Here is an 11,302-nt window from a genome sequence, read left to right as displayed (position 1 = left end):
TTTACAAGCCTGGGTTTGTGACACACTGCCCACCCCCGGAAGCAGCACTAGTGCCACAAACTGCTGGGTGGTTTCCAGCAGGCTGGAAGGCTGCTGCCCCTCCCTCCCCAGGAAGTCCTGGTTGGGGCCCTGGAGTGAGAGTGGGAGGCTGGAGGGATGGAGTTCAGCCCCTGGGCTGGTCAGAGGAGGAAGAGTTGGCGACCAGGGTCCTCTCAGCTGGACTTGCCCTAAGACCAGGTGCCACGCTCATCTTAGGGCCCCAGTCACCACATGATCCATCCAGCACCCCCACTCCATCTAACATCATCCTATGCCCAGTTGCTCTCCCAGGCCCCATGGATACCACTTTTGAGGGCCAGGGCTTTCCCAGGACAGGGGTGGGTTGGATAGGGGTTGGGACTGTGCCTGCCACCACAGGGGGGTCCTGAAGACATTCAGATAAACCCTAAAGTGACAGAGTGGAAGGGTGGCTCTGTTGGGTGTTCCCTCCTCAGGGAAATTCCCCCAGTACAACCCTGCGCCTGAACAGCGGCTACCCACAGCCTTTCCTTTCTCTGCACCAGGCCCTGCCCTCCCCAGATTCCCCCCCCCCCCCTGGGGGCACAAATCCGACCTGAGAGATTATAGGCAGGGTGGGCAGTTGGTGCTGGGTGTGGGACGGGGCATCAGAAATGGAGGGCAGCAGTGTTCCCCATTCTGCCCCTAGCAGCTCCCGTGCAAGGTGACATTCGCGGGGCGCCTTGGGTCCCCACAGCCCTAGTCCCGGCCTCAGCCTCGTGAGGCTGGCGATGCTCCAGCAGGCCCACTCTCAGCATCCTCAGGGTGGGAGGGGTCGGGACTCCACAGCGGGGGCAGCATCCCCGGACCGCGTGCGATGACCCCTAGCACCGGCTCCCTGGACAGTCTTTCGGGCCCACTTTCCCACCCAACTCGTCTTCTCCACTCAAATGACTCCCTCCGAGGCCCAGGAAGGCGTGTCCCAAGGACCCGGTCTCCTGCCGCCTCCCTCACGTGACTTCCACGTGCACCCCACCGGCTGCAGGCCACTTATCCAAAGCACTATGCCTCCAACCCGGACGCACGAGGGCGCAGACAAGGTCCGTGGCCGACGCGTCCTCCTGGTGGTCTGACCACCGGCTGGAGTGGGGCTCTCGCGCGGTGGGGGGCCGGAGTGCAAAGGGGCGGAGGCAGGTCACTGTGAGCCGCCTTCTCCCCCTCCTCACACCACCTGCCCCAGCAGTCCCTGGCCTTTGTCCAGGACGGGAGGTGGGGCGCCTGACGAGGGGATCTCCGGGAGCCTGGGTCCCGCACAGCCGCTTCGGGGCGGCCCCATCCGGCCCCTCCGCGGGAGGAGTCGGCTCCCCGCTCCCCAGGCCGCTCTCCCAGGCTTCCGTCCTCGTCTGCGCAGGCGCCGGCCCCGCCCCCGCCCCCGGCCGGGGCGGAGCTTCCGGGGCTGGCTGGTGGGTGGGCTCCGCTGCCGGCGGGTGTCCGTCCCTGGGAGTCCCGGCCGGAGCCGCGGGATGCCCGTGCGGAGGGCGGCCCAGGTGAGTGCGCGCCCAGGGGAGAGCGCGTCTCGCTCCGCGCGAGGCCGAGGATCAGTCTCCGGGGGCGACAATCTTACCCGGAGTCGCAAAACCCGCAGGAAGCCAGTAACGTGCGCGCGGCGGGCCCCCGACGGGGTCTGCGGTTCCCAGGCGAGCGCCCGGCGGCGGGGTCGGGCTCCTGGCGGGGCTCCATTTGCCAGAGGCCCGGTCCGAGGTCTCCAGGGAGGTCTCGGGGAGACCCCTGTGCCGGTTAAATGCTGAGCACATAGGCCCAGCTCAGACGCTCCCGCCCCAGGAGCCAGCCTGCCCCAGAAGTAAAGGACCATAGGGTTGGCCTAGCAGTTGGTCCTAGTGTCTGTCACAGCTGGATAAATGCCCTCCCTTTATTTACTAACTCCCTGTTTGCCCTGGTTTTGATGGAGGGCTGGTGGGTACCTCGGAGACCCCCTTCCATGCCAGGCCCTCCCAAGCGTGACAAGAAACTCTTGTCCCCAGGTTTTGCCCACAGGCATCCCCAGTGGCAGTGTTCCTTCTGTTCACTGAGGGCTTGCTGTATGCCAGCCAGATGCTTATCTGGCTTCTCGTTTCATTTTCAGTGCAGATGTGGTTGGTTCCCTTACTGTAGATGAGAACGCAGTGTCGGACACCTTCGGTCATTTTCTGGGGAATCTCAGGGAACCCTCATTTCTAACCAGGTCCAGGTGATGCATGTGAGGCACCCAGATGCACCATTTGAGGCCCCACTCACCCTTGAGTGCAACAGCAGGGTGATCCCGTTCCTTTGCCCTCAGGTTAAATAGCTGGCATCACGGTCACCACCAAGGCCTCTGAGGCAGTTTCGAATCTTAGGTCTGTAATGGGGAAGCTGAGGCCTCTCTGAGCCTCAGTCATATGAGTCCCTCACCATCCAGGGTGGGCCAGGGCAGAGACCCAGAGTGACCCAAGTGCTATGAGGCAGGCCAGGGGCCAAACTCGGGGCAAGAGCAGGGGCATCCGCGTCCCAGAGTCTGAGCCCATGGTGGGTATTGGCAGATGGGCTGGACTGCAAAGACGGTCACGTCAGCGTCCATTCTCAGCAGACTGGCGGTCTCCGCTCATCATGGAACGTCAGCACTTATGTTAAAAATAATGGGTGTGTCACATGCTAGGGAGACATGGGTACTGCTGAAGATCAGTCCTTGATGTTTCCAGGCCCTGATGCTCACCTGCTCCCTTTATCCCCCCCTGCTCTTTGGAGATCAGCTGTTCCTAGAACAGTCAGGGGTGTGCGCTCAGGTTTCCTTGGTAGGAGTGGGGCTGGGGGGACGTTGTGGCAGGTAGAAGGCAGAAGCTGTGCAGGGTTTCAGCCGATCCTCCTCATCCCCCAGGAGACCTCACCTTTGCCCTACTTGCTTCTTACCATCCTGATATCCTGAGTCATGATGCAGAGGACATTTGGGGACTCACTGGGGGGTCATGAGCTTGGAGTGGGACCAAGCAGATGGTCAGCCTGGTGTTCGCCCACCTGTGTGTGTCAGACCTTCTGGGCCATTCTGAGGTAGGGTCTGGCACAGTGGGTGTGTCGCTGGTGGAGGAGGGGGTGTTGGATGACACACTGACTGACCCTCAGTTCATTCCCCCACCAAATTCCTGGTTAAGGTCAGGTATGAAGGGAAGGGTTCCAAAACCAAGCTCAGAATTTCATTTGGGATCCATGTGATAAATGGGAATCAGAGGGTACCCACTGTCCCAGCCTCGGGCGCCCACTCCTTGGACCCTGCAGCCCTTTGCCACTGTACATCTGCATGTGGTGAGTGTGTGAAGCAGAGTGATCACCCCGTCACCGCTGCCACTAACCTTTCCTCACATGCACTCATTTCCCAAGGTCTCCTGCGACCCTTTCGAGCCCAAGGGGCTGAGCACATCAGGTCTGGCATTCTGTTTGCACAAAATGGTTTCCCTCAATTTGCAAATGAGGAAACTGAGGCAGGCAGTCAAATACAGTCCTGCAAGTCATACTCCACCGCACAGGCCTCTGCCCTCTCCTGTTCAGATACTTTATTTTGTTCTTTCCCATAACAGCTTTCCCACAAACTAGGGCAAAAAAAGCAGCGACCTTTGGAGGCAGAGCGTCATCAGAGCCCACCAGATGGAACCGAAACCCCTTCCCCCAAGGAGCCCCACCTGAGTCTGCCCAAGACCCTGGGTCCCCAGCGCAGTATCTATTTCTCAAGCCCAAAAGACCACCCTGCTCGACTGGGATCAGACTTTTTCGACCAGCCTGCAGTCCCCCTGGCCCGGGCGTTTCTAGGACAGGTAATGTAAACGTACGACATGGCCTCTGCTGAAGTCATCACCATGCAATATCTGTGGCCCCAGACCTCTCACCACCAGGCTCACGTCCCCGACTTGGCCCTGCTTGTACTCATGCAGTTAGCTGCTTTGCCCACACTTGTTCCTGGATAGCTTCACCTCAGTCATCTGGGGAGGGGGTGGGTCCAGGATCAGTGGGAGGAATGCTGAGATTGTCAGTGGTGTCTGCCCTGAGTGGAGGCAGGGGAGCCACTGTCTGCCTGCCCACTCTGGCACTGGCGGGACTAGCCTTCTCCACCTGGTATTGCCCTCAGGGCAGGTTTCTTTCAAGTGCTGGTCCCGGTGTCTGTAAGGGGCTTTGTCTGCTCTGTCCCCCAACACAGTGCCCCTCTCTAGCTTGTCTTTGTGTAGTAGTGACAGCTTTTAAGCGACATGAGAGCGGTGGCCATGGCCTTCAGACTGCCCAGTGTCAGGACTGCTTTGACACACAGCCTCCTGCTCACCACAGTGCTAGCGCTGGCTCCCCAGTGGCCCCTGTAGTTCAAAGCAGGTTCAAGGTCTGGACTGGGAAGCAGGGATGGTGCAGGGCCCATGTACCAGCAACAGCAAAGTTTTGGCCACATCTGTCTGGAGCACCATCTGGGTGTTCTTCCTGGGTGTCAAAATCCAGGCCTGGTTTTCTGGTCCTCTTCGAGATTCCATGTGTCATTTCATGAGACTACTTTTAGGTTAAAATGACCAAGGTGAATCAGTTTCTGTGACTAATAGAAAAATTGGTGCCAGGAGTTGGGTGCTGAAAGGAACAGATCCTAAAATGTGGGCTAGTGGATTGTAACTTAAAGTAGAACTTAGTGGGTAAGAACCAGATCTGTTCCCACGAGAATGCTTTCAGCTGCAAGGGCCAAAAGATCCTTCTAAAGGAACCCTAAGTAATGAGGGTTTATGCTCTCACGTAAAATGCTGGGCAGGGGGTCCCAGCATCAGGTCAAGGGCCCAAGGGCCTCAGCATGTCACAATTTTCCTTATGCTCCCATCATGCCCGCTTGTGCCAAGGATAGACAGGGCAGTAGCCAGCAGAGGAGGGCTTCACCCTGTGTCCCTGTGGTCAGGGAGGACAGCTTCTTTTACAGCCTCCCAGTGGATGTCCTTGCAGACTCCTTGGTCAGGCTTGGGACATCCCCCTACAGGTCACTGCAAGGAACAGTGAGTTGCCATGACACCCAGAGTACTCTCAAGTCACCCTCTTGGCTGAGAGGGGTGTTGCCTCCCCCAGGACCCTCCACCAGCAAGGAGGAGATGTGTTTGTAATGGGCATGGGGGGCAAACAACATCTACTATCTGGAAATTTTACCAGAGTGAAATTCAGAGCAGAAAATTCAAACAAAACAAAAAAAACTGAGAAGAGCCATGAGAAGCTCCTCTCCAGAAGGGCAGCTGCCCCCCCAGTAGGCCTCCGGAGGTGTGGGAACAAGAAGAGGGAAGCTAATGGGGGAGGAACGCCCTCTTCATCTCCTGGAAGGATGGAAGCGAGGCCTCACCTGAGATGGAACAGGGCCTCCCTTTCTTGCCTGGAGATGGGCTTCCAGGGGAGGCATCCACCCCCTTCCTTCCTCCACCCTGTCTCAGGAAGGCCTCCTCCAACACTGCCCCACTGAGTGTCCAGGCTTCAGCACTCACCTCTGTCACATGACACTGATCCTGGCTGCGGACACACTGGGCTCCCTGGGCTCAGGCAGGGGTGGCCTGGCTCTCCAACTGATTGCTCTGGCCTAAGGACAAGGAGGTGCTGGGCACGTCCCTGGGGAGGTGGCTGCCCCAAAAACTCCACTGTGAAACCTGCTCGAGTCAGGCCTGGGGCTTTGGACACCAGATGTAACTGCTGTTCATTCCCAGGGCCATACTGTGCTGTGCAGCCAAGAAATGGTCACCTCTATAGGGTAGAGGGGCTCCAGGCTAGGAGGGTTTGACTCCCTGGCATGCTCAACACTCCACAGGCCCTCCCTGGCTCCCCTGGGCTACTCTCCTAGATGCTCTGCTGGCCTGAGCGCACCCGCCCCTCTGGTGACAACCCCTGCAACTGCCCGTCCTCGGCTGGCCCCTTTGTCCCCTCCTGGCCCCACCCCTGCCCCGGGTACTGTCCTAGCCAGCTGCAGCTAGGCTGATCTTCTTGGCCCGCTGCCCACACTGACCCCATTCCTTGTGGAGCTGGCTACACCCAGGGCCATGGTTCAGGCCAGGAGCGCTGGAGGTCAGCCAGTCCTGCTGCTCAGAAAGGCCTTTCAGAGATGGTGGGCAGGAGCTCAGTGTGACAGGACTTTATGTTTAGTCCACAGCTTCTAAAGCATCCCAGGCAGCAATGTGGGGACACCACTGGGTGCCCTCCAAGCTGCCCTGCCCCAGCCTAAGCATGTAAATTCAGGGGGACTCGGAGGGGAGGAGGCAGTGTGATGGAGGCCCCGCTGAGAGGACACAGAGTGCGTGAATTCACTAGTGCTGGTTTGCAGCTCAGCAAAGGCCAGAGCTTGAAGTGGCTGCAACCTGTGGCCAAGACAGTAAGCAAGGCCTGTTGTCCGGTGGCCCAGCAAGACAGGGGACACTGGCTGGCCCTGGTGCACCCTGAGCTAGGGAGGTGAGGTCCAGGCTGTGGACTGTCAGGTGGAGTGGACCTGTCCCTTCCTGCCCTGAGCTGACACTGACTACCCACAGGTCTTGGTTCGGCGACTCGATGATGGCACAGAACTCCGTGGCCGTGTTGTGGAGACTGAGGCATATTTGGGGCCAGAGGATGAAGCTGCCCACTCGAGGGGTGGCCGGCAGACCCCTCGCAACCGCGGCATGTTCATGAAGCCAGGGACCCTGTATGTGTACTTCATCTATGGCATGTACTTCTGCATGAATGTCTCCAGCCGAGGTGAGCAGTGCTGGGGCCTGGAGTGGGAGGCTTGGGCACAGCTCCCTCAGCTGGCAGCTGGGAAACCCCCTGGAACACCAGGGTGGGGCAGGTGCTTGAGCAAGGAGGTGCCATTGCTAGACTAGGTCAGGGTTTCAAGAGCTCTGGCTATATTCACAGGGTGGTCAGAGAGGCCGGGGACCCCATGAAATAGAGGTCATGGGTTGACCTGAACACAGAGCACACAGGTTCCATGAGGCCACCACTGGTCCCAGAGCTCAGACCTGGTATCACCAGTAGGCCAGGGTAGACTCAGGAGGGGCTGGTTGTGGGAAAAGGAGGGTGAAATCTATTTGAGTTGAGTGCCAGAGCCTTGCCAGGCCGCCAGTTATGGGGTCTGAATCAGTTGTTCTCAGCCCGGAATGATTCTGCCACCCTGGAGGAACATTGGGCAATGTCTGGAGACATTTTTGGTCATCACAGCTGGTGGGATGATGCTGAACAGCCCACAATGCACAGCAGACCCCCCCACACACACCACAGAAAACCACCCACCCCAATGTCAGTAGTGCAGAGTAGGGAGATGCTGGACTAGAGCTCCCAGGAGAACGCACTCACCTTGTGAGACCTGCCTGGGGCAGCCTCTGTCCTTTGGGAGCAGGTGGCTATGTTTTCTGGTGGTGTGTTCTTGGGACAAAGAGCCCACAGCACCATCCTGTAGGTCAGAGCCACTGCTGACCAGAAGCAGGGCCTGCCCCCCCACTCTGGCTAGACAGCCGTCTGGCTGGCTGCCAACCTCCTCTTGCTGGTCCCAGGATGAACGAATGCTTGAGGAAGCCAGTGAGGGGATGGGTTTTGGTATGTGGTAAGTCACACACATTTGTTGAATGATTCCAGTGACATGGGAGTTGTGATTGCCCAGAGAGGACAGCTGGGGATGTTCATTGCCAGAGTTGCAGGGGCAAGAGGATGGGGGTAACCTATGGCTGGCCCTGTGCCTGGCACAAAAAGGGTGAAACTAAGTGACTGGATGTCAGGATGGTGGGGACCACCCCACAGGGCCCAGTTGTCATCCTGGAGAGCTTATTTTGGTCACGCATTTCTTTGGCAATGGAACCAACCACCCCACGTGAGGTGGGACTGGACTCAGATAAGGAGAGTGACTGAGTCCAGAGGTGTCTGGAGCTGTTGTCAGAAGGGAAGGAGGAGCCAGGGCTTCTGAGGGTAGACAGGGCAGACATGGGGGGGGGGTATTATTTTCTGGGCACATGACCAAGATGCCCCAGGAACACCTACTTCAGGGGGGGCAGCAAACCACATGGGTACAGAGTCAGGGTCAAAGGTTATCCAGGTGCACCAAGGGAAAAGAGGGGCCAAGCACATGCTCCATGCCAGCCTGCCCTCAGGGTGGTGGCGGCGGAGAGATGACCAGAAGAGCAGTTAGGTGGGATTGCCGAGGCACACAGGTGGTGCAGGCCAAGCAGTGGTGAGAGTGGAGACTGGGTGGGAAATTAGGGTGTTATGATTTTATGTCAGGGTGTGGGAATCAGATGTGTTCCAGGAGCGGGGGTTGTGGTGATGGATGGGGTAGGCCGCTCCATTTGGGAGCTTAGTGAGACAGTGGGGGAAATGTACACCCACAGTGGCTCAGGGTGGACACAGAGGTAGCCCTGAGGCTAGTGAGCTGGGCAGGGCACAGGAATTAGAAGGACTGGAACTTCAAGTCTTTGAGTGCCCTCAGTTTATCCTGAGGTCCTTTGAAAACTGGCTGGTTAAAAGTGTCTGGTCACAAAAACCCCACTGCCAGCTGCTGGCTGTGCAGAATGGTATAGCTGCTGTGTCCACTCAGGGCCTGCTCCCAGGTGCTGATGAGGCCTGTATGGTGAGGCCCAGGAGTGGGGACTGGCCTGGTCACCCCTCAAGCTGAGCCTCTCAGACTCCCAGGTGGAAGATTAAGCCAAAGTGAGTCAGGAGAGGTGGTGTCTAAGGAGAATGGCCTTGCTGGGATTGAGGCTCCAGGTAGTCACTGCCCCTAGCCATGCAGGGCCAAGGGAATTTGGACAACTGTGTCTTCTTGGGCCTGAGTGTCAGTTTGTCTCTGAAGTAGCCTGGACTGGTGAGGGAGGGCTGGGCCAGAAGGGATCCCAAAGGTGCTATCAGCAGGTACCTCCTTCTGTCCTGTTAGTCTCCCCACTGGGTCATGGGGTGGGGCTCACCCAGCATCCTATGCACACTGGTAGCTGCTCTGAGCCAACCTTCTGGCTTGCCCAATAGACATTGAATGGGTAGAGGTGGATGGGGGACCCTGAGGCTAGGTAGGGATCTGGGCCAGGCCTGAGTGTTTCTGCTTCCACCTTCTGGTGGGGTAACCACGCCCAGGGAGGACTAGCCATCTGGGGTTTCCTTTGCCAGCCTCAAAGCTGCTGCTGGTCACCAAACTAGAGGAAGCCAGGAGGCGGCCAACTACAAGCACTTGCTATGCATTTTTACTAGTTCTCCCTAGCTGGTCAGGCCCTCTGGCTTCATGGAGGCCCCACCTGAGGCCTTATGGATACAGGTGTGTAGGAGGGAGTGGCGGCCAGTGGGTCAGGACAGTGAATGAGTATAGGAGTGCTCAGGAAGGCAGCTGCGTCATCTCTGCAGCATTGGTTGTGCCCTGGGGTAGGGAGAGCCAATCACTGTGTGTCCCACAGGGGATGGGGCATGTGTCCTGCTGAGAGCACTGGAGCCCCTGGGGGGCCTGGAGACCATGCGGCAGCTTCGAAGCACCTACCGGAAAGGCAATACTGGCCGAGCCCTCAAAGACCGTGAGCTCTGCAGTGGCCCCTCCAAGCTCTGTCAGGCCCTGGCCATTGACAAGAGCTTTGACCAACGAGACCTGACCAAGGACAAGGCTGTGTGGCTAGAGCACAGTCCCCCAGGGCCCAAGGAGCCAGCTGTGGTGGCAGCAGCCCGAGTGGGCATTGGCAACGCAGGAGAGTGGGCCCAGAAGCCCCTGCGCTTCTATATCCAGGGCAGCCCCTGGGTCAGTGTGGTAGACAGAATGGCTGAGCAGGACACACAGATCTGAGCAAGGGCCTACTCAGGACAGGCTTTTTAATTGTTTAAAAACCAAATAAATGCTTCATTTCTAGAAAACGTGTTGCTTGTGTCTCAGCCAGAGCCCCCCTCAACGATCAGCTCTTCCTCCAGGATAGGGATGTCAGTGGCCCTGACAGCAGGGTACATAGAGCCAGGCCCAGCACGGATACTTCCTTCCTTAGGCCTGATACAGGCCTCCCTTCCTGTACCCTCCCCCCATGTGAAGGAGGACTGGGAACACCAGTGCAGACCCCACCCCCAGGGGGAAGCCAAGCAAGCACCGTGGATCAGCCTAGGCCCTCATTCCTCAGGTGGCAAAGGGGTGTGTGTGGCTTTGCCATGAGCCTCCTGGTAACTAACACAGGGCTGTGGTGAGAACCAGGCTAGGAAAGGCCCACAGCAAGCTGGAAAGAATGGGGCAGTGCTGGGTCACACAGAGCAGGCCAGGCACTGGGCCCTCAGAGTCTTGGAAGGGCAGCAGTGGAAGGGGCCAAGGAACACAGGCAGGGTTGAGAGAAAGGTTAGAGAAACAAGGAGCCCAAATCTTGGAAGCATGCAGGCATCCCTCAGAACATGAGTCCTGGATGCTGCCACTAGCTCGAAGCCTCACCTCTCAGCTCGGACACTGGATCTGTTTTGAGGACTAGATAAGTGAGAACGCAGAGGGTAGCAGCCCCATGAGGTGGCTGGACCGGGACCTCAGGATTAAGAGTACTCAGGCCAGGCAGGGAGGGAGCCCTGGGTGGGGAGCTGCCAGTGCCCCCACCCACTGAAACAGCCTGCCTCTGCATCCTTGGCCAGGCTCATGTAAGCAGTGCCTGGAAGACAGCAATAACTGGGTCCTCATGGTTGGTCACCACCAGCACACTGCGGAACTTGTCGAAGAGCATGAGCAGCTGGGAGCGCCTTGTGTTTTCATTGTACATGATCTCCTCTAGGTGGTGGCGGCCACGGAAGTACTGCAGGAGCCTAGAGGGGAAGGGTGGCACAGGCTGGCCTCTGTTCTGACAGCCACTGAGCAGGCCACAGGCCAAAACAGAGCTCGTGGGGGCATCTCAGAGGCCCAGGGAGGCAGCTGTCCATGTCCCCCCCAACAGGAACAGGCAAGAGTCCTGTACCCATTGCCCACCATGGTCCCCTGAAGTGGATCCGCAAGAACACATTACTATTCAAACCTCGGAACCCACCTGAGCCTGAAGGTGACACCCACCCTCAGCATTCTGACACGGGTGGCAGCAGCGCAGGAGGACAGGTCTGCTAGAGGCTTCCCTTTTTCATGCTCCTATGGCAATGAGCCCCATGTGGCTCTGAATCCAAAGAGGTCACTGCTCTCGGGGGCATCCGTGGCTAGGTCTGCCTGGCATGTGGTTCTTAACTGGGGGCTCTGTCCCTGACAGCCTGACCTCTTCCAGAAGACCACACACCTACAGTGCCCCCCAAGTCAGGGGTGTGTGTGACAAAGTCTGTCACCTATGATGTGGGAATCTGGATCCCC

At 58.3% G+C, this 11,302-nt stretch overlaps 2 protein-coding genes across 2 annotated transcripts in view; one reads left to right on the top strand and one right to left on the bottom strand.

Moving 5' to 3' along the window:
* The first annotated feature begins 1,486 nt into the window (after window positions 1-1,486).
* Window positions 1,487-9,864, top strand: MPG (N-methylpurine DNA glycosylase). Its single transcript, XM_016216211.2, has 4 exons — window positions 1,487-1,544; window positions 3,606-3,839; window positions 6,543-6,747; window positions 9,420-9,864. Exons 1-4 carry the CDS (start codon window positions 1,521-1,523, stop codon window positions 9,794-9,796), a joined length of 840 nt encoding a protein of 279 aa, XP_016071697.1. The 5' UTR covers window positions 1,487-1,520; the 3' UTR covers window positions 9,797-9,864.
* The window catches only part of NPRL3 (NPR3 like, GATOR1 complex subunit), a 45,962-nt gene continuing 44,432 nt past the window's right edge, over window positions 9,773-11,302 (bottom strand). The window contains exon 13 of the mRNA XM_016216233.2: window positions 9,773-10,776. Coding sequence (XP_016071719.1) covers window positions 10,611-10,776 — 166 coding nt within the window. The 3' untranslated portion in view covers window positions 9,773-10,610. The remainder of the gene's footprint in view (window positions 10,777-11,302) is intronic.

The sequence above is a fragment of the Miniopterus natalensis genome, chromosome 3, assembly GCF_054644295.1.
Source record: "Miniopterus natalensis isolate mMinNat1 chromosome 3, mMinNat1.hap1, whole genome shotgun sequence".
Classification (NCBI taxonomy): domain Eukaryota; kingdom Metazoa; phylum Chordata; class Mammalia; order Chiroptera; family Miniopteridae; genus Miniopterus; species Miniopterus natalensis.
This window is presented reverse-complemented; position numbering and strand designations above follow the sequence as displayed.

Excerpts from the sequence above, each read along its gene's own strand:
- MPG (XM_016216211.2), top strand. The coding sequence starts at position 1,521 with ATGCCCGTGCGGAGGGCGGCCCAG. Across the intron at positions 1,545-3,605 it reads CCGTGCGGAGGGCGGCCCAG|CTTTCCCACAAACTAGGGCA; the intron begins GTGAGTGCGCGC and ends TTCCCATAACAG. Across the intron at positions 6,748-9,419 it reads CATGAATGTCTCCAGCCGAG|GGGATGGGGCATGTGTCCTG; the intron begins GTGAGCAGTGCT and ends TGTGTCCCACAG.